Source organism: Mesoplodon densirostris, chromosome X, assembly GCF_025265405.1.
Source record: "Mesoplodon densirostris isolate mMesDen1 chromosome X, mMesDen1 primary haplotype, whole genome shotgun sequence".
Classification (NCBI taxonomy): domain Eukaryota; kingdom Metazoa; phylum Chordata; class Mammalia; order Artiodactyla; family Ziphiidae; genus Mesoplodon; species Mesoplodon densirostris.
In genome coordinates, this window is record NC_082681.1 from 116,951,411 (window position 1) to 116,976,954 (window position 25,544).

Sequence of the window (25,544 nt, forward strand, 5' to 3'; positions counted from 1 at the left end):
GATGTATTATTATCCCCGTTTTATAGATGGAGAAACCAGTGTCCAAAGGGGTAACATAAGTTGACCAAGGCACACAGGTAGTGAGTGAGCTTCACATTTTCTAAAGGAGCTGCCTCGCCTCCCTCTCCTCACCCCAACCTCCCCCTTTAGAGTTCTCAGACTTGGGTGAAGGATTTCCGGGAGATCTGCCCTCCCAAAAGGCAAGAGTTGTCTTCTGCTCAAAGGGAAGGAAGGAGGGCAGAGGCAGTGAAAAGCTAAACCCAGAGAAAATGCTTCCTTGTTTTAACATTTTACAACTTTCGTTTTATTAAGGCCTTACAGATGCTCATTAGAAAACTTAACAGCCGCTTTTTCTTTTTATTGTCCAGAGAAATTACAGCTGCTTAAATAAAGCCCAAAGTCTGTGGCTTCCTTTCGTATTTCTGCTGTATTGTTCCCACAGAGCTGCTGTTAGTTTAATAATAGAGCAACTGTTAAAACAATGTTTAAAACAAGCAAAACAAGCTGTTAAAAAGCAAAGAGGGCAGCCCAGTTGCTGGAGGTGATGCTCGTGAGTCTGGATGACTGTATTGGCCTGGACTCCGAGGCGTTCATGGAGTTGAGTAAAATAACTCTCCGTACATACAGACTTTCCACCCCCGCAAAACAGATACTGTCCAAGAGTGATTTTTCTACAAAACTAGATGCTTATATGTATGTGCAGCCACAGTTATCCAGCAGCTTACACAAATCGATCATCCGTGCCTCTGAATGAGGAAGGGTTCAGGAATCAGAAGTCAGTGATTATTAGTTGTCCTCACGAGGCAGGGAGTGTTGGGGGGAGTCCAGGCTGTGTGGCTTCGTACAAACTGGGCAACAAAATGGAAAATGTTGGGTTCAAGTGGCACCAGAACAAGTGGCTGAAAAGAATTCCGTCAAAGTGGTTATTTGGTATCTTGTAGAGCATAAAGCCCTGGTTATTTCAATAAATTAAACTGTCCGTTCTTTTAAATTGAATTCAGTAACCCATCCAAGCATGTGGAGCCATTTCCAAAAGTTATTGCTCACGCTCTTTCAACGGCCTGTGGATAAGCCACTTAGCTCAAGGAACCGTGTAGTCAGTGTGGATGAGCCCGTTGCTTTTCTGTGACAACAAACCTGGCTGCGGCTCAGAGAGAAAATCAAATGTGTTGGATGGGCACGTAGATGAATCACAGCACCTCAGAGGTGGCAGGATCCCGTCGCCCAGTCCAAGTCCCTGAATTTAGAAGTGAGGAAAGCTGAGCTCAGAGAGGGATGTGGCTAAAGTCCTTCAAGCAAAGCAGAGGTGGAGGCAGCAGCGGCCTCCCAGCCTTTTGGCTCGTGGTCCAGTGCTCATTCTAGTATTCCGTGCTGCTCCCGAGAGCCGCATGTAGATAGTTACCACGTAGTACGTATAGCTGGCTGGCAGCACAGGTAGCTCACACCCCGACCTGAGGCTGCAGTGAGGTTTGTGAAGTCTGGATCAGTCTGACCCAGGTTTGTAATATTGTACCTGGTTCAAAAACTCCTGAAATACGAAAGAGACTTCAGTTCCATATAGTGAAGAAAAGTGATAAACACTATTACCTCTCCAGGAGAAAATGTATGATGATTGCGTGGAGGAAAAGAGCCTTTGTTTCATCTTATTTTCATGGTTTTAATTCCATTCTCACCAGGTAACATGATGAAATGCCTCTGTGGCGTAATAGTAATCAAAGAGCCAACACACACTGAAGCTTCTACTAAATGCCAGGCTTTGTGCCAAGCACTTTACGTGCATTATCTTATCTAATTGTTACAGCACCCCTCTAGGGTAGGGACGATAATTATCCCTATTTTACAGATGAGAAAACTGAGGTTTAGAGATGACACGTGACTTGCCCAACCTATGTGCCTTCCAGGCACATAGGTATAGCAATGCTGCATAAAGACTATGAACAAAATCCCAGTCCAGAGAAGCTATCAGAACAAAATCTTTCTTCGTTACCAAGGAAACTGATGCAGTTCCATTAGCTTACTGGCAAATATCATGACAGTGACAATTTTAGTATAACACATGGGTTCTAAGGCCCAGCCAATATTTCAACCAATATTGGTTTTAACAATGTCCCAGTAAAATAGGGAGCTCAGGTAGCTTCTGAGTGGCCATTCTATGTACAATACATATTTTTGTCTAAGTCTCAGGAGAATTGAGGGGCTGTATTCACCTAGTATCTCTCCATAATAAAGAGCAAATGTATACTTTTGGTTCTTCTCTTATATAAGTGAATTCAACTCCAATATTTACAAGAAAGAGAACATTAAAACCACTTGTACTTCACTGTACACATTCAAGTAGACTAATGAGGAGTGACTTTTCTTACAAGAGAGGGCCTTCCTGTCCATCCAGCCCATTGGGAAATAGCATCCTGACTCTTCAGGTTAAGAACACACATGAGTTGAAATAAAAGATGACCATTCTGTGAATGACTGATCTCTCCCATGCCCTCTTGGATAAATCCATTTCTTTCTCCTTTAATTTTGGACCAGGAGAAGAAGTACCGCTTCCAAAACCAGGTAGACAAGATGAAGGAAAAGGTCAAAAACGTGGAGGAAAAATCAAAGGAATTTGTTAACAGAGTGGAAGAAAAGAGTCATGATCTAATTCAAAAGTGGGAAGAGAAATCGAGGGAATTCATTGGCAACTTCCTAGAACTGTTTGGGCCTGATGGAGCATGGGTATGTAATTATTTCACTTGGCCCTGCAGTAATGGGTGTTTTCAGCTTATCCTCCTTTCCAAGGAACTACTCAAGGGTTCCCTTATCTCAGTCCAATATGTGACCTCCACTTTGGGCATCAGCCCGAATGACTTCAAGTCTATGTCACTTCCTTATTTAGTTTCTGCTTTTCCTCTCAATATGGCACCCAGTAGTGCCCAAAGCCAGCTCTGGTCTCTATTTCTATTTCTTATCCAGAGTTTGAAGCCATTTGGTAGTCATTGAATGTCTGTTACCACAGAGGTTGGTTCCGTAGCTCATCCCAGTCTCCCAGTTGGATGATGCACAGCTTGGGGGTAAGGGTGAAGTGGGTCAGTGGCATCATGGAACTGATGCCTCTTGGATCAACCAGAGGAGGAGGATGCAAAAGAAATGTAGCTGCCTTGATCGCCTTTGGTTGTCAGGAACTCCTCTTTCATTGGTTGGAAGAGAGAAAGAAGAGGTAGGACAGTCTCTGTACTTATCATGCCCTGATTTGCCCCCTTTTTTTCCCCCATGGTATGTATGTGCTGGGATAGGCATAAAGGTCTTGAGGGACTGAGGCCATGATCTGAATCTTAAAACTAAGACAGAAGATGTAGACAGGGTCTCTTGCCTAAATTCTATATAGAATTCTGAGTGAAAATTATGGAAAGGGAAAAGAAAATTCTGGAAACCACCTTCTACTCTATTGGTATTTCTATTGTGCATGCACTTCCAGAGTAAATAACCAGTATTATCAGCAGAGTTAATGAGGGTTCTATGAAAAAGATAGTTTTTTAAAATTGAAGTATAGTTGATTTACAGTGCCATGTTAATTACTGCTGTACAGCAAAGTGATTCAGTTGTACACACATATATACATATATTTTTAATATTCTTTTCCATTATGGTTTCTCATAGGTTACTGAATATAGTTCTCTGTGCTGTACAATAGAACCTTGCTGTTTATCCATTCTATATATAAAAGCCTAACCCCAACCTCCCACTCCATCCCTCCCCCAACCCCCTTGCCCTTGGCACCCACCAGTCTGTTCTCTATGTCTGTGAGTCTGTTTCTGTTTCACAGATAGGTTCATTTGTCATATTTTAGATTCCACATATAAGTGATGTCATATAGTATTTGTCTTTCTGACTTCACTTAGTATGATAATCTCTAGTTGCATCCATGTTGCTGCAAATGGCATTATTTTGTTCTTTTTGTGGCTGTGTAGTATTCCACTGTATACGTATACCACATCTTCTTTATCCATTCATCTGTCAATGGTCATTTAAGTTGTTTCTATGGCTTGGCTATATTGTGAATAGTGCTACTATGAACATTGGGGTGCATGTATATTTTTGAATTAGAGGAGTTTTGTCTGGATATATGCCCAGGAGTGGGATTGCTGGGTCATATGGTAATTCTATTTTTAGTTTTCTGAGGACCCTCCATACTGTTTTCCACAGTGACTGCACCAACTTACATTCCCACCAATAGTGTAGGAGGGTTCCTTTTTCTCCACACCCTCTCCAGCATTTGTTATTTGTAGACTTTTTAATGATGGCCATTCTGACTGGTGTGAGGTGGTACCTCATTGTAGCTTTGATTTGCATTTGTCTGATAATTAGCGATGTTGAGCATCTTTTCATGTGCCTCTTGGTCATCTGTCTTTTTCGGAGAATGTCTACTTAGGTCTTCTGCCCATTTATGGATTGGATTGTTTGTTTTTTGTTATTGAGTTGTATGAGCTGTTTGTATATTTTGGAAATTAAGCCCTTGTTGGTTACATTGTTTGCAAATATTTTCTCCCATTCTGTAGGTTGTCTTTTCATTTTGTTTATGGTTTCGTTTGCTGTGCAAAAGCTTACAAGTTTAATTAGGTCTCATTTGTTTATTTTTGTTTTGATTTCTATTGCCTTGGCAGACTGACCTAAGAAAACATTGGTACAATTTATGTCAGAGAATGTTTTGCCTATGTTCTCTTCTAGGAGTTTTATGGTGTCGTGTCTTATATTTAAGTCTTTAAGCCATTTTGAGTTTATTTTTGTGTATGGTGAGAGGGTGTGTTCTAATTTCATTGATTTACATGTGCTGTCCAACTTCCCAACACCACTGGCTGAAGAGACTGTCTTTTCTCCATTGTATATTCTTGCCTCCTTTGTCGAAGATCAATTGACTGTACGTGTGTGGGTTTATTTCTGGACTCTCTATTGTGTTCCATTGATCCATATGTCTTTTTTTGTGCCAGTACCACTCTGATTACTGTAGCTTTGTAGTATTGTCTGAAGTCTGGGACGCTGATGCCTCCTGCTTGGTTCTTTTTCTTCAGGATTGCTTTGGGCATTCTAGGTCTTTTATGGTTCCACATAAATTTTAGGATAATTTGTTTTAGTTCTGTGAAAAATGTCATGGATAAGTTGATGGGGATCACATTAAATCTGTAGATTGCTTTGGGTAGTATGGCCGTTTTAACGATATTAATTTTTCCAATCCAAGGGCATGGGATATCTGGAAAGCGATAGTTTTAAAGCTAACTAACTTTCCTTTTAGAACAAAAAGGAACGATTCCATTTGATTTTCCTGATTTTAAGTAGCCTAGATTTCCTATTATGACAGGAGAAGTCTCTAACAAAATTCACTTTAGCTTTATTTTATTGATGGGTTGTCACTGCTGACTCTCTGCTCATTTGAGCTGGTTCATTATAGGATTATCTGAAAGTAAAACATTCAAATAGAAAAAAGAACAATGTTTGAGAAGTTAGAAGAGATGCTTTGCTTAAAGCCTAGCAGTCTTTAAGTGATTATAGAGGCAGCTGTCATAGGCCAACCATGTCTTGTTGGCTCAGTCTGAGAGGGGTGGAGGGTTTGCAAGGGGCTACTTGAGCCCTTGATGACTTCTAGAAAGAGCTTGTAAGAGTGGAGGAGCTAAGGGTTGGGTTCCTTTTCATTTTCCCTGGGTTTCAGCTCAGTTCACTTTAATTCATGGGACATTGATTAATGTCCTCGTATGTGCATGGTACTAGGGAAGGACATGAAGATAAAGCGCAGACCCTGTTCTCTGGGATTCCGTGGTCTCTGTAACAAGTCTGAAATTTCTCATTAATCTAGTATGTACTTTAATAGTTAACATTTTTCACAACTAATTTTCAGGCTCTGAGGAAACAACTAGTGGTTTTTAAAAAATGAAACCATGTAGGTATTCATTTGCCTGCAGGGATTCAGAAATGTGTCTCTGCTGAGAAGCGCTGGTATTGTACCTTAAGCGGGAGGATGTTTCCTCCACCGGCAGTGAGCAAAGGCGGGAAAGGATATCATTTACAGAGCAACTTGACAGACTCTAGTCGATTCGGGCTCCCAGTGAAGGTGGAATAGTAGCTGGAATTGTACTAGGGGAATTTGGTGACAGTGAGCTGAGGTGATTTTTAAGAAATGAAACCCAGCTAAGATACTGGAGGTTTTTCTTTTTAAAACTTGCTATTAGTGTCAAAACTGTTATTAACATTAACTTACCATATCAGCCAGACTTAGACGTTACTTTTTTTTCTGTTGACACTAAAAGTACAGGAATAGTTACAAGGATGTTAAACACCAAGTTAAGTAATTTGCTTTCCATGAATATGCTATTATTATAATAATTCTTTTTTTTTTTTTTTCTTTTTGCGGTATGCGGGCCTCTCACTGTTGTGGCCTCTCCTGTTGCGGAGCACAGGCTCCGGATGCGCAGGCCCAGCGGCCATGGCTCACGGGCCCAGCCGCTCCGCGGCATATGGGATCCTCCCAGACCGGGGCACGAACCCGTATCCCCTGCATTGGCAGGCGGACTCTCAACCACTGCGCCACCAGGGAGGCCCTATAATAATTCTTTATTTGTGGATTTGGGACTGGAACTCATTTCTTAAAATAGAGAATCTGTGTTAACCTGCCAATATAGTACTGATACAAATAACCCAAACTTGGAAAGGTACAAAATACAAGGATTTAAGGTAAAAAAATTTGGTACAACAGGTTTAGCATGTAGCTTATAGTGGGTACTCCATAAATGTTTCTAGATTGAATGAATACATGTGTGATGAAGACCTATTCACAGAACTTTCCAGCACCTGTGAAGGATATGGTGAGGCCTAAATCCTCCATGTCTATATTGATCTACATATCTATGCTCTCTATAGATATCTGTATATCTGTATTGCTAGATCAACATATACCCTTAGCCTTCTGTTGCTTATGGTGCTGGACAGGGCTTGGTTACAACTTAGCGTTTGGTGGCTTGATTTCAGTAGGCAGACTTGGTTTGCTTGGCCCTTAACAACGTTTAAACCTTTCTCATAGGGAGGGCACAAACTCTCCAGTTGCCTGTCTATAACAGTCCCCACTCTTCCTTGCTGCCACCTTCTCTCTAACCTTACACCTTTATGCTGCCCACCTGGCCTCAGGGAATATTTGTGTTTGCACCTTGTGGTATAGTCTTCAAGTCTCCCCCAAGTGACCTCATGTTTGGAATCAAAAACAAGGATATAAAACCCAAAACCTTACAGTCCATCTCTAAGTGGAGGGTGGTGGTGATGTTACTGTCTAGAAGTTGTATAGTAGGTTCAACTCCTTTTTACATAGTCCTTTTATGTCTACTCTACCCATTTTAACCACATAAGAGGGTAGTATTATAGCAGTGTTATAAAGAAACAAAGGTCTAGAAAAATTATGAACCTTTCCAATGGTCTCATAGGAGTTTGGAGGTACCAGGATGGAGCCTGGGGCCAAGCCTCTTTCTCCAGGCCAGCACAGGATCCTTCAAGATAGAAATGTCCATGGGATGCAGTCACTTTGCTTCACACTCTCCTTTGGCTAGCGTGTGGCACTGTGGAGAAACTAGCGTCTATCAAAACCCTTTCTTTAAGGCTTTTGTGAGAAAGCCAGTTGCCAAAAGGGCACATTAGGTCAGGTCATCTAGATGCAGGACAGGGACTGCTGGCTTCCTTCCTAAGCAAGAAGAAATCATGGTGTTCATGGCTGTACTCATTATTAGAGTAACACATTACCCCAAAACTTGGTGACTTAAAAGCAAACATTAGCTCACAGTTTCTGAAGGTCAGGAAGCAGCTTAGCTGGATGGTTATGACTTGGGGTCTTGTTTTGAAGTTGGCAGTCAGGATGTCAGCTGGAGCTGCAGTCATTTGGGGCTGGGGGATCCTCTTCCACACTCTGATGTCACTGTCGACTGGATACCTCAGTTCTTCACTATGTGGGTCTTTCCACAAGGCTGCCCAAGTGTCCTCACGACATAGCAGCTGGCTTTCTCCAGAGGGAGCGAGAGTCTAAGAAAAAAAAAAGCTATAGCCTTTTATGATCTAACATCGGAAGTGATAAAGCATCACTTTTACCATCTTCTATTGGTTACACAGACTAATCCTTGTATATTTTGGAAGGACACTACACAAGGATGTGAATACCAGCAGGTGAGGCCATCTTGGCAGCTGGCTACCACCATTGCTTTTGAGAATTTGAAGCAAGCAATCTACTTTTCAACTGCTGTAATAGATTCTCAGTCCCCTTTTCCTCAGTCTGATGGGTGGATTGTCAGAAAGCAATATGTTAATTTTCAACCTTATCATCTACCACTCTATTTAGTTAACTGTTTGCTTGATTCTTGTAACTAGTTTTGACCCATACTCAGAAGAGAGTCTGTAACCCAACCAGAGCTGCAAAGGGAAGTCTTCCCAACAGAGACTTGGTATTACCTCTCTTTGGAGGATGTGTCTCTGACAGACAGACTGTCTCAAGGGAAGGGTTGTAAAGGAGCTAAATTTTGAAGCTTTGTTGCTATGTAGGAGGCAACCCTGTTCATGTCCAAGATATTGAGGGTCAAGAAGTCAGGATCAGGGGATGCTGACTTCCTAGTGAAACTTCATGTTTGCTCTGGGAATTCAAACATTTCAAACAAAGATAGCATTCTGTTTAAACATTAGTACCCCAGCCACATATGCTGTCCTTTAAAATTTTACGTATCATTTTGAATGATCTGCCATTATATTCCTCCATTGACTCGGAAAATAGAATCATTTCCTGTTTGAAGTGAAAATGGCTCTATTCTGTTTTACCATGTGAACATAGACCCTTTCCCTGGAGTAACAGGAGAGAATGACCTTAAGTCAGGTGCAAGTTTTCCGTTCTTCCTGGACCACAAACTCCCTCAGCCTCAATCCAATCAGCCTGGTAGATCTGTAATTTGCCATCTGATATGAGATTACTTAAAGAAAAAAAAAACAACACCTTGATGGTGTGTTCATTTTTCTTTCTTAGAAAAACCAGATTTACATGATACGAGGTCCAATGCTAATTTTTTCAAACAGCACTAAAAACACAATTCACCATTTTAACCATTTTTAAATGTACAGTTCAGTGGTATGAAATACATTCACACTGCTTTCCAACCACCACCACCACCATCCATTTCCAGAACTTTGTTTTTATCATCCCATATTAAAACTATGTACCCATTAAATAGTAAATTCACATTTCCCCACTCCCCCTAACCAGTCCTTGGGGACCACCCCTTTACTTTCTAGCTCTATCAATTTGACTATTCTAGGTACCTCATAAGTAGAATCATACAGTATTTGTTCTTTGTTGTACGGCTTCTTTCACTTACTATAATGTCTTCAAGGTTCAATCGATATTATAACGTAGCAGAATTTCATTCCTTTTTAAAGCTGAATAATCTCCCATTGTGTAAGACTTTATTTTTATGTAAAAGAGGCTTATTTACTTATGTTAAAGCATCGGGGCTTCCTTGGTGGTGCAGTGGTTAAGGATCTGCCTGCCAAGGCAGGGGACAAGGGTTCAAGCCCTGGTCCAGGAAGATCCCACGTGCAGCGGAACAAATAAGCCCGTGGGCCACAACTACTGAGCCTACACTCTAGAACCTGTGAGCCACAGCTACTAAGCCCACGTGCCACAACTACTGAAGCCCGCACGCCTAGGGCCGGTGCTCTGCAACAAGAGAAGCCACCACAATGAGAAGCCCACGCACCACAACGAAGAGTAGCCCCCGCACAGCAAAGACCCAACGCAGCCAAAAATAAATAAAAAAGCATCGGCCTGAGGGGCAGGTATATAAGTTAACATACTTTTTAGGGGCCTGCTGGTTACTCTCCAGGGGTAGAGGCTGGTGGGTGCCATCCTTGTGTTCTCCCTCTGCCTCATTTCAGCTTGCTTGCTCATAACTTCCAGAAAGGAGCTTGTACCCTCCTTTGGCAGCCTGATTTTTCTCACTGCCACCCACAAGATACCACTAGATCACCTGGATCTGGTGGCCAGTGAGGCTTATGCTCAAGAATCCCATAGGACTGTAACAAATGGAGAAGACTTCTCATCCAGGTACCATGCACAGGACACAGCAAGAGGCAACAGACCCAGGAGCCCAGTCTTTCTATGAAAGTGGCCTATTTGCTTGTCCTGGAGCTATGGCCTAAGGGACAGACTTTTTTTTTTTTTGTGGTACATGGGCCTCTCACTGTTGTGGCCTCTCCCGTTGTGGAGCACAGGCTCCGGATGCACAGGCTCAGCGGCCATGGCTCACGGGCCCAGCCACTCTGCAGCATGTGGGATCTTCCTGGACTGGGGCACGAACCCGTGTCCCCTGCATCGGCAGGCGGACTCTCAACCACTGCGCCACCAGGGAAGCCCCCTAAGGGACAGACTTTTATGGTTTGGCACACATCTAGGGACCTACTGAAGTGTACTCCAAAGACAGAGGCCAGTAGATGCCATCTCTGCTCCCCTTCTGCCTCACACCGGGTCACCAATAGCTACCAGAAAGGGACAATAACTGAACTGAAAAATACACTAGAGGGATTCAACAGCAGACTAGATGAAGCTGAAGATCAGTGAATGTGAAGTCAGGGCTGTGAAACTCACCCCAATCAGAGCAGCAAAAAGAAAAAAGAATGAAAAAAAGTGAAAATTGCTTAAGGAGCTTATGGGACAATATCAAGCCAACCAAAATTCATATTATACGGGTCCCAGAGGAGAAGCAAGAGAGAAAGGGGCAGAAAACTTACTTGAAGACATAGTGGCTGAAAACTTCCCTAACCTTGGGAAGAAAACAGAGACCCAGATCCAGGAAGCAAACGGAGTTCCAAATAAGATGAACTGAAAGACACATTATAATTAAATTGTCAGAAATTAAAGACAAGGAGAGAATCTTAAAAGCAGCAAGAGGAAAACCTGTCATGTATAAGGGAACCCCCATAAAACTATCAGCACATTTTCAGCAGAAACTTTACAGGCCAGAAGGAAATGGCATGATATAGTCAAAGTGCTGAAAGAAAAAACTCACAACGAAGAATACTCTACTGGTGAAGGTTGTCACTCAGAATTGAAGGAGACAAGAAAAGGCTAAAGGAGCTCATCACCACAAAACCAGCCTTAGGAGAAATGTTAGAGGGACGTCTTTAAGCTGAAAAGAAAGGGTGCTAATTATTAATAGGAAAACATATGAAAGTTTAAATCTCACTGGTAAATATAAATATGTAGCAAAACTAAGAATAATCTAATGTTATAAAGGTGATGGATTAATCACTTATAAAGCTAGTATGAAGGTAAAGACCTTCATACTAGCTTTATAAGTGAGTAAAAATAACTATAACTACAATAATTAAGGGATACAAGAGATTAAAAGATGTAAAAGGTGACATCGAAAGTGTCAGACATCTGGCAGGGGTTAGGAGGGAGAGTAAAAATGTAGAGATTTAGAATGTGCTCAAACTTAAGTTTTTATCAACTTGAAACAGACTGTTATATACATTTTTTATGTGTAAGCCTCATGGTAACTACAAAGTAAAAACCTATCGTAGATACCAAAAGATAAAGGAATCTAAGCACACACTAAAGAAAGTCATCAAATCACAAAGGAAGAGAGCAGAAAGCAACAGAGGAACTAGAAAACAGCCAGAAAACAATTAACAAAATGGCAATATTTACATACCTATCAATAATTACTTTAAATGAAAATGATTTAAATTTTCCAATTAAAAGTCAGAGTATCTGAATGGATAAAAAACACATCTACATGCTGCCTACAAGACACTCACTTCAGATGTAAGGACACAGACTTAAGGGAAGGGTTGGAAAAAAATATTCTATGCAAATGGAAACCAAAAGAAAGCTGGGGTAACTAAGACAAAATAGACTTTAAAACAAAGATGGTAATAAGAGACAAAAGCATTATATAGTGAACAAGGGGTCAATCAAACAATAGGATATAACATGTAAATATTTATGCACCCAACACAGGAGCACCAAAGTGTATTAACAGACCTAAAAAAGGAAACACAACAATAGAGTAATAGTAGGGGGATTTAAAACACTACTTTCATCAATGGATAGATCATCCAGTCAGTACAGATATTCAGCTGTAAATGACATATCAGATGGAGTTGATACATACAGCAGTCCATCCAAAAGCAATGGAATATATCAGTACATTCTTTCAAGTGCACATGAAATATTATCCAGGAGAGATCATATGTTAGGCCACAAAAGAAGTCTTAACACATTTAAAAAGACTGAAATCATATCAAGCACTTTTCTAACTACAATGGTATGAAACCAGAAATGGATTACGAGAAAAAAACTGGAAAATTCACAAATTTGTGGGAATTAAACAGCATGCTACTGAACAACCAATGAGTCAAAGAAGATATCAAAAGAGAAGTCAAAAGAGAAGTCAAAAAATACCTTGAGACAAATAAAAATGGAAATACAATATACCCAAACTTATGGGATGCAGCAAAAGCAGTTCTAAGAGGAAAGTTTGTATCAATAAATGCCAACATCAAGAAACAACAAAAAAAAATCCTCAAACAATGTAACTTTACATGCCATGAACTAGGAAAAGAATAATACAGGAAGCCCAAAGGAAGGAAATAAAGACCAGAACAGAAATAAATGAAATACAGATTAAAAAGACAGTAGTTAAGATCAACAAAACTAAGAGCTGGTTCTTTGAAAACAAAATTGACAGACCTTAAGCTACACTCATCAAGAAAAGAAAGAGGACTCAAAACAACAAAATTACAACTCACAAAGGAGACATTACAACTGACACCACAGAAATACAAAGGATAAGAGACTACTATGAACAATTATACACCAACAAATTTGACAACCTAGAAGAAATGGATAAATTCCTAGAAACATACAGCCTACTGAGACTGAATTGTGAAGAAATGGAAAATCCAAACAGACCAATTACTAGTAAGGAGATAGAACTAGTCATTCAAAAACCTCCTTGGGATTAATATATACACACTACTATATATAAAATAGATAACCAACAAGGACCTACTGTATAGCACAGGAAACTACACTCAATATTTTATAATCACCTATAAGGGAAAAGAATCTGAAAAAGAATGTATATGTATGTATATATATCTGAATCACTGTGCTGTACACCTGAAACTAACACAACATTGTAAATGAACTATACTTCAATTAAAATAATTATATTATATATATATATATAAATATATAAAGTTTCACATACTACTTCCTATGGTCTGAGCATTTTTGCCCCTCCCCCCCAATTTCATATGTTGAGATCTTAATGCCCAATGAGATGGTATTAGCAGATGGGGCCTTTGAGAGGTGAGTAGGTCATGAGGGCAGAGCCCTCATAAATGAAATTAATACCCATATAAAATAGACCCCAGAGAACTCCCTTGCCTCCTGTCACCACGTAGGGACACAAGAAGGCTATGAACAGGAAGAGGCTCCTCACTCGATCATACTGGCACCTTGATCTTGGACTTTTCAACCTCCAGAACTGTGAGAAATAAATTTCTGTTATAAGCTAAAGAAAACAAAAAACAAAAACCCACCCAACAGAAGTCCACAACCAGATGGCATTACTGGTGAATTCTCTCAAACATTTAAAGAATACTGATCATGTTCAAAGTCTCCCAGAAAGAAAAAAAAAAAAAAAAAAAAAAAAGGAAGGAACACTACCAGGGAAATATCCCTGATGAATACAGATACAAAAATCCTCAACAAAATATTAGCAAACCACATTCAACAATACATTAAAGGGATCATACAGCATGATAAGTGGGATTTATTCTAGAGCTGCAAGGATGGTTCAACATCCACAAATCAATGTGTTATACCACTTTAACAAAATGAAGAATAAAAACTATGTGCTTACTCAATAGATACTGAAAAAGCATTTGACAAAATTCAACATCCATGTATGATTAAAAACTCTCAACAAAGGGTATAGAGGGGAATGTACCTCAACAACATAATAAAAGCCATATATGACAAGCCACAGTTAACATTATACTCAACGATGAAAAGCTGAAATCTTTTCCTCTAATATCAGGAACAAGTCAAGTATGCCCCTCTCACTTCTATTTAACATAGTATTGGACGTCCTAGCCATAGCAATTAGGCAAAAAAAGAAACAAAAAGGCATCCAAATTGGAAAGGGCAAACTCACTATTTGCTGATGACATATTATATATAAGAAACCCTAAAGACTCCACAAAAAAACTGTGAGAAATAATAAATTCAGTTCAGTTGTAGGATACAAAGTCAAAATACAAGAATTGTTGCATTTCTACACACTAATAAAAACTGTCAGAAAGAACTTAAGACAACAATCCCATTTACAATTGCATCAAAAAGAATAAAATACATAGGAATAAATTTTACCAAGCAGGTGAAAGATCTGTACACTGAAAACTATAAGATGTTGATGAAAGAAATTGAAGACACAAATAAATGGAAAGACATTTTGTACTCATGGATTGGAAGAACATTATTAAAATGTTCATACAACCCAAAGCCATCTACAGATTCAGTGCAATCCCTATCAAAATTCCAATGGCATTTTTCACAGAAATAGAACAAACAATCTTAAAATTCATATGGAACTACCTAAGATCCCAAATAGCTAAAGCAATCCTGAGAAAAAAGACCAAAGCTGGAGACATCGTGTGCCCTAATGTCACACTATATTACAAAGTGATACTAATCAAAACAGTGTGGGGTTGGCATAAAAACAGACACAGGGCTTCCCTGGTGGCGCAGTGGTTGAAAGTCCGCCTGCCAATGCAGGGGACACAGGTTTGTACCCTGGTCCAGGAAGATCCCACATGCCGCGGAGCTGCTAGGCCCGTGAGCCATGGCTGCTGAGCCTGCGCGTCCGGAGCCTGTGCTCTGCAATGGGAGAGGCCACAACAGTGAGAGGCCCACGTACAGAAAAAAAAAAAAAAAAAAACAGACACATATATCAATGGAACAGAATAGGGAGCCCAGAAATAAACCCATGCATATATGGTCAATTTATGACAAAGGAGGCAAGAATATACAATGGGGAAAAGACAGCCTCTGCAATAATGATGCTAGGAAAACTGGACAGCAACATGCAAAGAGAACAAAACTGGACCACTCTTACACTATACTCAAAAAGCTAACTCAAAATGGATTAAAGAATTTAGTGTAATACCTGAACCCATAAAACTCCTACAAGAAAACATAGGTGGTAGGCTCCTTGACATTGGTCTTCACAATGATATGTTGGATTTGACACCAAAAGCAAAGGCATCAAAAGCAAAAATAAACAAATGGGACTACACCAAAGTACAAAGCTTCTGTAGAGCAAAGGAAACCAACCAAATGAAAAAGAAACCTACCAAATGGGAGAAAATATTTGCAAATCATATCTGATAAGGGGTTAATATCTAAAAAATATATAAAGCTTAAACAACTCAACAAAAAAACCTATGATCCAGCAAAATGAGATCACAGATACAGAGAACAGATTGGTGGTTGCGAAAGGCAGAGGGTGGGGGGGTGCAAAATGGGTGAAGGGGGTCAAAAGTACAAAATTTCAGTTATAAAATAAGTCCTGGGGAACACACGGCACACCTCAGGCTGTTGCAATGTCACGCTGGCCTCTGCCGCCACAGGCTCACCCTGCATTCTGTACCCCTCCCTCCCCCCAGCCTCAGTAAGCCAGAGCCCCCTAATCAGCCGATACTTTAACCCCCTCCTGTCTGGGCAAAGAAGAGATGCCAGAGGGTGACCGATATTCAGAGGTGGGGCCAAATCCAAAGCTGAACCCCAAGAGCTGTGCGAACAAAGAAGAGAAAGGGAAATTTCTCCCAGGAGCCTCAGGAGCAGCAGATTAAGTCTCCACAATCAACTTGAAGTACCCTGCATCTGTGGAATACCTGAATAGACAACAAATCATCCCAAAATTGAGGCAGTGGACTTTGGGAGCAACTGTAGACTTGGGGCTTGCTGTATGTGACTGACGAATTTCTGATTTATATGTTGATCTTAGTTTACCTTTAGGACTTGTTATCACTGATGGATTTGTTTATTGGTTTGGTTGCGCTTTTCTTTTTTTATGACTTTTTTATTTTAAAAATATTAATTTTTTTATTTTAATAACTTTTATTTTATTTTATTTTACTCTATTTTTTTTCTTTCTTTCTTTTTTTTCTCCCTTTTCTTCTGAGTCATGTAGCTGACAGGGTCTTGGTGCTCCGGCCGGGTGTCAGGCCTCAGCCTTGGAAGTGGGAGAGCCGAGTTCAGGACATTGGACCACCAGAGACCTCCTGGCTCCACGTAATATGAATCGGTGAGAGTTGTCCCAGAGATCTCCATCTCAATGCTAAGACTCAACTCCACTCAACGACCAGCAAGTTCCAGTGCTGGACACCCCATGCCAAACAACTAGCAAGACAGGAACACAACCCCACCCATTAGCAGAGAGGCTGCCTAAAATCATAATAAGTTCACAGACACCCCAAAACACACCACCAGACTTGGTCCTGCACACCAGAAAGACAAGATACAGCTTCATCCACCAGAACACAGGCACCAGTCCCCCTCCACCAGGAAGCCTACACAACCCACTGAACCAACCTTACCCACTGGGGGCAGACACCAAAAACAACAGGAATTATGAACCTGCAACTTGCAAAAAGGAGACCCCAAACACAGTAAGTTAAGCAAAATGAGAACATAGAGAAACAGCAGATGAAGGAGCAAGGTAAAAAACCCACAGACCAAACAAATGAAAAGGAAATACACAGTCTACCTGAATAAGAATTCAGAGTAATGATAATAAAGATGATGCAAAATCTTGGAAATAGAATGGAGAAAATACAAGAAACAGTTAACAAGGACCTAGAAGAACTAAAGAGCAAACAAACAGAGATGAACAACACAATAAATGAAAAGAAAAATTCTCTAGAAGGAATCAATAGCAGAATAACTGAGGCAGAAGAACAGATAAGTGACCTGGAAGATAAAGTAGTGGAAATAACTACCACAGAGCAGAATAAAGAAAAAAGAATGAAAAGAATTGAGGGCACTCTCAGAGACTTCTGGGACAACATTAAACACACCAACATTCGAATTATAGGGGTCCCAGAAGAAGAAGAGGAAAAGGAACTGAGAAAGTATTTGAAGGATTATAGTTGAAAACTTCCCTAATATGGGAAAAGAAATAGTCAATCAAGGCCAGGAAGCACAGAGAGTGCCATACAGGATAAATCCAAGGAGAAACACACCAAGACATATATTAATCGAACTGTCAAAAATTAAATACAAAGAAAAAAATATTAAAAGCAGTGAGGGAAAAATAACAAATAACATACAAGGGAATCCCCATAAGGTTAACAGCTGATCTTTCAGCAGAAACTCTGCAAGCCAGAATGGAGTGGCAGGACATATTTAAAGGGATGAAAGGGAAAAACATACAACCAAAATTACTCTACCCAGCAAGGATCTCATTCAGATTTGACAGAGAAATTAAAATCTTTACAGATAAGCAGAAGCTAAGAGAATTCAGCACCACCAAACCACCTTTGCAACAAATGCTAAAGGAACTTCTCTAGGCAGGAAACACTAGGGAAGGAAAAGACCTACAATAACAGACCCAAAACAATTAAGAAAATGGTAACAGGAACATACATATTGATAATTACCTTGAATGTAAATGCATTAAATGGTCCAACCAAAGATATAGACTGGCTGAATGGATACAAAAACATGACCTGTATATATGCTGTCTACAAAAGAACCACTTCAGACCTAGGGACACATACAGACTGAAAGTGAGGGGATGGAAAAAGATATTCCATGCAAATGGAAACCAAAAGAAAGCTGGAGTAGCAATTCTCATATCAGACAAAATAGACTTTAAAATAAAGACTATTAGAAGAGACAAAGAAGGACACTACATAATGACCAAGGGATCGCTCCAAGAAGATGATATAACAATTGTAAATATGCACCCAACATAGGAGCACCTCAATACATAAGGCAAATACTAACAGCCATAAAAGGGGAAATCAACAGTAACACATTCATAGTAGGGGACTTTAACACCCCACTTTCACCAATGGACAGATCATCCAAAATGAAAATAAATAAGGAAACACAAGCTTTAAATGATACATTAAACAAGATGGACTTAATTGATATTTATAGGACATTCCATCCGAAAACAACAGAATACACATTTTTCTCAAGTGCTCATAGAACATTCTCCAGGATAGATCATATCTTGGATCACAAATCAAGCCTTGGTAAATTTAAGAAAATTGAAATTGTATCAAATATCCTTTCCGACCACAATGCTATGAGACTAGATATCAATTACAGGAAAAGATCTGTAAAAAATACAAACACATGGAGGCTAAACAATACACTACTTAATAACGAAGTGATCACTGAAGAAATCAAAGAGGAAATAAAAAAAATACCTAGAAACAAATGACAATGGAGACACGACAACCCAAAACCTATGGGATGCAGCAAAAGCAGTTCTAAGGGGGGAAGTTTATAGCAATACAATCCCACCTTAAGAAACAGGAAACATCTCGAGTAAACAACCTGACCCTGCACTTAAAGCAATTAGCGAAAGAAGAACAAAAAACCCCCAAAGTTAGAAGGAAAGAAATCATAAAGACCAAATCAGAAATAAATGAAAAAGAAATGAAGGAAACAATAGCAAAGATCAATAAAACTAAAAGTTGGTTCTTTGAGGAGATAAACAAAATTGATAAACCATTAGCCACACTCATCAAGAAAAAAAGGGAGAAGACTCAAATCAATAGAATTAGAAATGAAAAAGGAGAAGTAACAACTGACACTGCAGAAATACAAAAGATCATGAGAGATTACTGCAGAAATACAAAAGATCATGAGAGATTACTACAAGCAACTCTATGCCAATAAAATGGACAACCTGGAAGAAATGGACAAATTCTTAGAAATGCACAACCTGCCAAGACTGAATCAGGAAGAAATAGAAAATATGAACAGACCAATCACAAGCACTGAAATTGAAACTGTGATAAAAAAAAATCTTCCAACAAACAAAAGCCCAGGACCAGATGGCTTCACAGGCGAATTCTATCAAGCATTTAGAGAAGAGCTAACACCTATCCTTCTGAAACTCTTCCAAAATATAGCAGAGGGAGGAACACTCCCAAACTCATTCTACGAGGCCACCATCACCTTGATACCAAAACCAGACAAGGATGTCACAAAGAAAGAAAACTACAGGCCAATATCACTGATGAACATAGATGCAAAAATCCTCAACAAAATACTAGCAAACAGAATCCAACAGCACATTAAAAGGATCATACACCATGATCAAGTGGGTTTTATTCCAGAAATGCAAGAAATCAATCAACGTGATACAGCATATTAACAAATTGAAGGATAAAAACCATATGATCATCTCAATAGATGCAGAGAAAGCTTTCGACAAAATTCAACACCCATTTATGATAAAAACCCTCAAGAAAGCAGGCATAGAGGGAACTTTCCTCAACATAATAAAGGCCATATATGACAAACCCACAGCCAACATCATCCTCAATGGTGAAAAACTGAAACCATTTCCACTAAGATCAGGAACAAGACAAGGCTGCCCAGTCTCACCACTCTTATTCAACTTAGTTTTGGAAGTTTTAGCCACAGCAATCAGAGAAGAAGAAAAAATAAAAGGAATCCAAATTGGAAAAGGAGTAAAGCTGTCACTGTTTGCAGATGACATGATACTATACATAGAGAATCCTAAAGATGCTACCAGAAAACTACTAAAGCTAATCAGTGAATTTGGTAAAGTGTAGCAGAATACAAAATTAATGCACAGAAATCTCTGGCATTCCTGTACACTAATGATGAAAAATCTGAAAGTGAAATCAAGAAAACACTCCCATTTACCATTGCAACAAAAAGAATAAAATATCTAGGAATAAACCTACCTAAGGAGACAAAAGACCTGTATGCAGAAAATTATAAGACACTGATGAAATGAATTAAAGATGACACAAATAGATGGAGAGACATACCATGTTCCTGGATTGGAAGAATCAATATTGTGAAAAAGACTCTACTACCCAAAGCAATCTACAGATTCAATGCAATCCCTATCAAACTACCACTGGCATTTTTCACAGAACTAGAACAAAAAATTTCAAAATTTGTTTGGAAAAACAAAACACCCCGAATAGCCAAAGCAATCTTGAGAACGAAAAACAGAGCTGGAGGAATCAAGCTCCCTGACTTCCGACTATACTACAAAGCTACAGTAATCAAGACAGTGTGGTACTGGCACAAAAACAGAAAGATAGATCAATGGAACAGGATAGAAAGCCCAGAGGTAAACCCACGCTCATATGGTCACCTTATCTTTGATAAAGGAGGCAGGAATGTACAGTGGAGAAAGGACAGCCTCTTCAATAAGTGGTGCTGGGAAAACTGGACAGGGACATGTAAAAGTATGAGATTAGATCACTCCCTAACACCATACACAAAAATAAGCTCAAAATGGATTAAAGACCTAAATGTAAGGCCACAAACTATCAAACTCTTAGAGGAAAACATAGGCAGAACACTCTATGACATAAATCACAGCAAGATCCTTTTGGACCCACCTCCTAGAGTAATGGAAATAAAAACAAAAATAAACAAATGGGACCTAATGAAACTTCAAAGCTTTTGCACAGCAAAGGAAACCATAAACAAGACCAAAAGACAACCCTCAGAATGGGAGAAAATATTTGCAAATGAAGCAACTGACAAAGGATTAATCTCCAAAATTTATAAACAGCTCATGCAGCTCAATAGCAAAAAAACAAACAACCCAATCCAAAAATGGGCAGAAGACTTAAATAGGCATTTCTCCAAAGAAGATATACAGACTGCCAACAAACACATGAAAGAATGCTCAGCATCTTTAATCATTAGAGAAATGCAAATCAAAACTACAATGAGATATCATCTCACACCAGTCAGAATGGCCATCATCAAAAAATCTAGAAACAACAAATGTTGGAGAGGGTGTGGAGAAAAGGGAACACTCTTGCACTGCTGGTGGGAATGTGAATTGGTACAGCCACTATGGAGAACAGTATGGAGGTTCCTTAAAAAACTAAAAATAGAACTACCATATGATCCAGCAATCCCACTACTAGGCATATACCCTGAGAAAACCATAATTCAAAAAGAGACATGGACTAAAATGTTCATTGCAGCTCTATTCACAATAGCCCAGAGCTGGAAACAACCTAAGTGTCCATCATCGGATGAATGGATAAAGAAAATGTGGCACATATATACAATGGAATATTACTCAGCCATAAAAAGAAATGAAACTGAGCTATTTGTAATGAGGTGGATAGACCTAGAGTCTGTCATACAGAGTGAAGTAAGTCAGAAAGAGAAAGACAAATACCGTATGCTAACACATATATATGGAATTTTAAAAAAATGTCATGAAGAACCTAGGGGTAAAACAGGAATAAAGACACAGACCTACTTGAGAATGGACTTGAGGATATGGGGAGGGGGAAGGGTAAGCTGTGACAAAGCAAAAGAGAGGCATGGACATATATACAGTACCAAACGTAAGGTAGATAGATAGTGGGAAGCAGCCGCAGAGCACAGGGAGATCAGCTCGGTGCTTTGTGACCACCTGGAGGGGTGGGATGGGGAGGGTGGGAGGGAGGGAGGTGCATGAGGGAAGGGATGTGGGAACAGATGTATATGTATGACTGATTCACTTTGTTATAAAGCAGAAACAAATAAATAAATAAAATAAAATAAAAGGGAAAACATTGTAGGAGGGGAAATAGAAAATTATTTTCATGTGGACAGGACTATAAATGGGATTATTTTCTTGGGATAAAACTTTACAAATGGAAATCTCTTAATACAGCAAAAGATTGAATTTAAATTCAGTCTTTTCTCTTTGAAAATGCCATGCCACGGTCTTCATTATTTCTTATATTTCTAAAGTGCTTTTCTTCCCAGGAAGCTCATTACAAACTGTCTCCTGACCTGATTCAATTCAGCTCCTTTGGAGGGGAACCACCCTTCAAAATGTACCAGAAACAGATCAGAGAGCTTGCAAATCAAGACCCATAGTTGTTTTGCCTGGATACTGCATTTTATCATTAAGGGTTCAAATAATTTCATTCCCTTAGGCAGAATATTCAGTTATGAGCTTGAGTCAAACTGTAGGAGACAAGTTGGAGATTCCTTAGAAAGTGGGCTTCTAATGGAAATGCTGACAATCCATTAACAGCAGGAGGGCTAGTGGCTGCCACTAAAAATATACTCAAAGATTACAGTAATAAAAACGTATTAAAAAATGCCTGCTAGGGGCTTCCCTGGTGGTACAGTGGTTGAGAATCTGCCTGCCTATGCCAGGGACACGAGTTCGAGCCCTGGTCCGGGAAGATCCCAAATGCCGAGGAGCAACTAAGCCCATGCGCCACAACTACTGAGCCTGCTTTCTAGAGCCCGTGAGCCACAACTACTGAGCCCGTGTGCCACAACTACTGAAGCCCACATGCCTAGAGCCCATGCTTCACAACATGAGAAGCCACCGCAATGAGAAGCCCGCGCACCGCAATGAAGAGCAGCCCCTGCTCGCCACAACTAGAGAAAGCCTGCACACAGCAACGAAGACCAACGCAGCCAAAAATAAAATAAATTTTAAAAAAATTTAAAAATAGAAATGCCTGTTAGAAGTTCAAGGATTTTTTTTCACATTGCCATTAATAATAGGCCGCCCTATCCTTTTGGCATTTGATTTTGTCTCATAAATGGGCTTGATCTAAATTAATGCTGTTGTACTACAGCATTTTTTTTCTGTTTGATTTTGAGGGGTTTGGATGTCTTTTGGCATAATTATCAATGCCTTTAATGGAAGATGAATAATCAGTGTATTTGTAGAATTATGGAGTTTTAAATCTGGAAAGGATCTCAGTGATCAGCAAGTCATCTCTCTTGTATCTGCTAGAGGAGATTTGAGCTCCTAAAAAGTAATGGGCTACCACTTAAAAAGGGAAAATGACTGCGGGGGAATTGATGTTGTGCCTGAGGCCTTAATATTTTCTTACCTGTGACATTATTGCAATGCCCTTTGGCCTAATCTCCTTGCCTCAATTATCTTTCTTTCTTCGTACTGTATCTTTTTTTGATGGTAAAAACGGTATGTTCATTGTAGAACTATTAGAAAGTAAAGAAAATGATAAAAGAGACTAAAAATCACCTCTAGCCTCATCACCCAGAGTAGTCACTGCTAATATTTGGCGGGTACTGCCCCCATCTTTTTTCTATCTACATGTATATATTTCCTTTTACAAAATTGGGTTCATGCAGAACATACTATTCTAAAATCATTTTTACTTTGCAATAGCTCATGAACATTTTCTCACATTACTGAATATGCTTTAAGGACTTGATTTTCATCAGCTGCTTAGTGTATAATCTCAGAGTTGTGCAAGATTTCTCTAACCTGTTTAGGGAGTTTGACGTTTTGTCTGTTGACACTGCAATGAATGTCCATGTACACAAATGTACATCTCTGATTATCTCCTCAGGAAAGAAAGTTTTTGTGCCTATTGCCCAATTACCCATCTGAACGGCACTACTATTTTACCCTTCCACCAGCAGTAACAGGAGTGTAGTCTTTTTCCTGACCCTCACCAACACTGGCCATTACAAATTAAAAACAAAAATCTTGGGGGAGTGACATCATCAAGATGGCAACATAGGTCATTCCTGACTTTGTTCTCCCTCACAAGAAGAACTAACAGCTATTCACAGAGAAGACACCACTGAGAGAATCCTAGAACACTTGGGTGAGGCTGAAGCACCCCCTGCACCACAGAGACCAAGACAGGTGGCATTAGAAGTGTAAGAGGAGCTGCTGCGTGCTCACCACACCGCTCCTACCCTAGGCCAGCACAGCACCGTGGAGAAATCTCCCCCGAGCCTCTGGTTCCTCCAGTGGCGAAAGAGGCCCAGACGGACATCCAGCTTTCCCAGCACTGTGGGTTCTTTCTTGAGACACCATCTCTGGTCTTACCCCATGGTGACTGCAGAGGAATCTGAAGCACTTGACCACTGAGAATCTCATCATGCCACAACCAGCACTCTGATCTTGGCGGACCAAGTTCCTATGTGCAGTGCCCAAGTAGTAGCCCCAGCCAGGAACTTTGTCCATCTGCAGAGTCTAGTCATTGGTGCCATCTGACCTGGGAACTCAGTGGAGTCCAAGTCTGTCTGATTTGGGTCCTCAAACAAAGATTTTTGGCCCTGGAGCCCAGTCTGTCCCCACGCATCCAGGGGAGCTGAGTTTTAACCCCCACTGACTGCTGAGTGAAGCTCCCAGCCCCACCCAACCAGAAAGCCTTGCCAGAACACCTGGGAAGCTGCACAGCCCAGCAATACTTAAGCACAGAGTCTGGCAGGCAGAGCTGACGGACGGCAGAGCAAAGCCAGTGGCTGTGTTCAGCTAGGGAACTTAGGGTGCAGGTCAGCTTGAATCAAGACCACCAACAAAGAGCCTTTCTGGCCTTGGAATTAGTTCTCCCACCGTGCCCAGGAAGGGAACCTAATTCACAGCCCCACTCATTGCTGAATACACCTTGCAGCCCACCTGACCACGGAATCTAACTAGAGCACATGGGAAGCTGCCTAGCCCATCCAACAACCCTGCATACAGTGGCACTTGAACAGAGAGCAAAACTGATGGCCCTGTCTGGCCAGGGAATTCAGTACACACTCTTGCCTGACTCAGGTCCCCAAACAACAAGCCGTGCAGGCCCTGGGGCCTATTCTGCTGCCCTACCAGGGAAGAGAAGGTAATTCATAGCCCCATCTACCGCTGAGTATAGTACCCAGTCACGACCATCTAGTAATCCTGACCAGAAAACCCAGCAAGCTGTGGAGCCCAACCTACAGCCTCACTTGTGCAGGGAACCAAATCAGCAGTCCTATCCAACTGTTCTCAGGCAGCAGCAAGCCCTGCCTGCCCCGTCACCTCAGAACTTGGGCAGTGGCCTCACCCCAAAATAAACCCTGATAGCAAACCATTCCTGCCCAAGGATGTTACCAGCAAACACATCCAGAAACCCAAACTGAGCTGACTGTCTCTGCCAAAGCACACATGTAAAGTCTGGAAGAGAAGACCACTTACTCAAATGTGCATATACCAATGTAAGAAATCAAAGATCATGAAAAATCTGGTTAATATGACAGCAAAGGAAACTAATAAAGCTCCAATTACTGACCCTAAATAAATGGACATCTCTGAACTTTAAGACAAAGAATTCAAAATAATCCTCCTAAAGAAGTTTAGTGAACTACAAGCACACACAGACAACAAAATTAGGAAAACCATACATGAACAAAATGAGAAACTCAACAAAGAAATAGGAACCATAAAAAAAAACCCAAACAGAAACCCTAGAGCTGAAAAATATGATCACTGAAGAAC

General features: G+C 40.3%; 1 protein-coding gene across 4 annotated transcripts in view; it reads left to right on the forward strand.

Annotated features, from left to right (window-relative positions):
* PCYT1B (phosphate cytidylyltransferase 1B, choline) overlaps nucleotides 1-25,544 on the forward strand; it is a 123,669-nt gene that overhangs the window by 89,483 nt on the left and 8,642 nt on the right. For 2 of the 4 annotated variants that reach the window (XM_060086799.1, XM_060086800.1), the window contains exon 7: nucleotides 2,530-2,718. In XM_060086799.1, coding sequence (XP_059942782.1) covers nucleotides 2,530-2,718 — 189 coding nt within the window. Of the gene's footprint in view, nucleotides 1-2,529; nucleotides 2,719-16,245; nucleotides 16,368-25,544 lie in introns of those variants that run through there. The other 2 variants (XM_060086801.1, XM_060086802.1) reach the window with 2 other exon arrangements.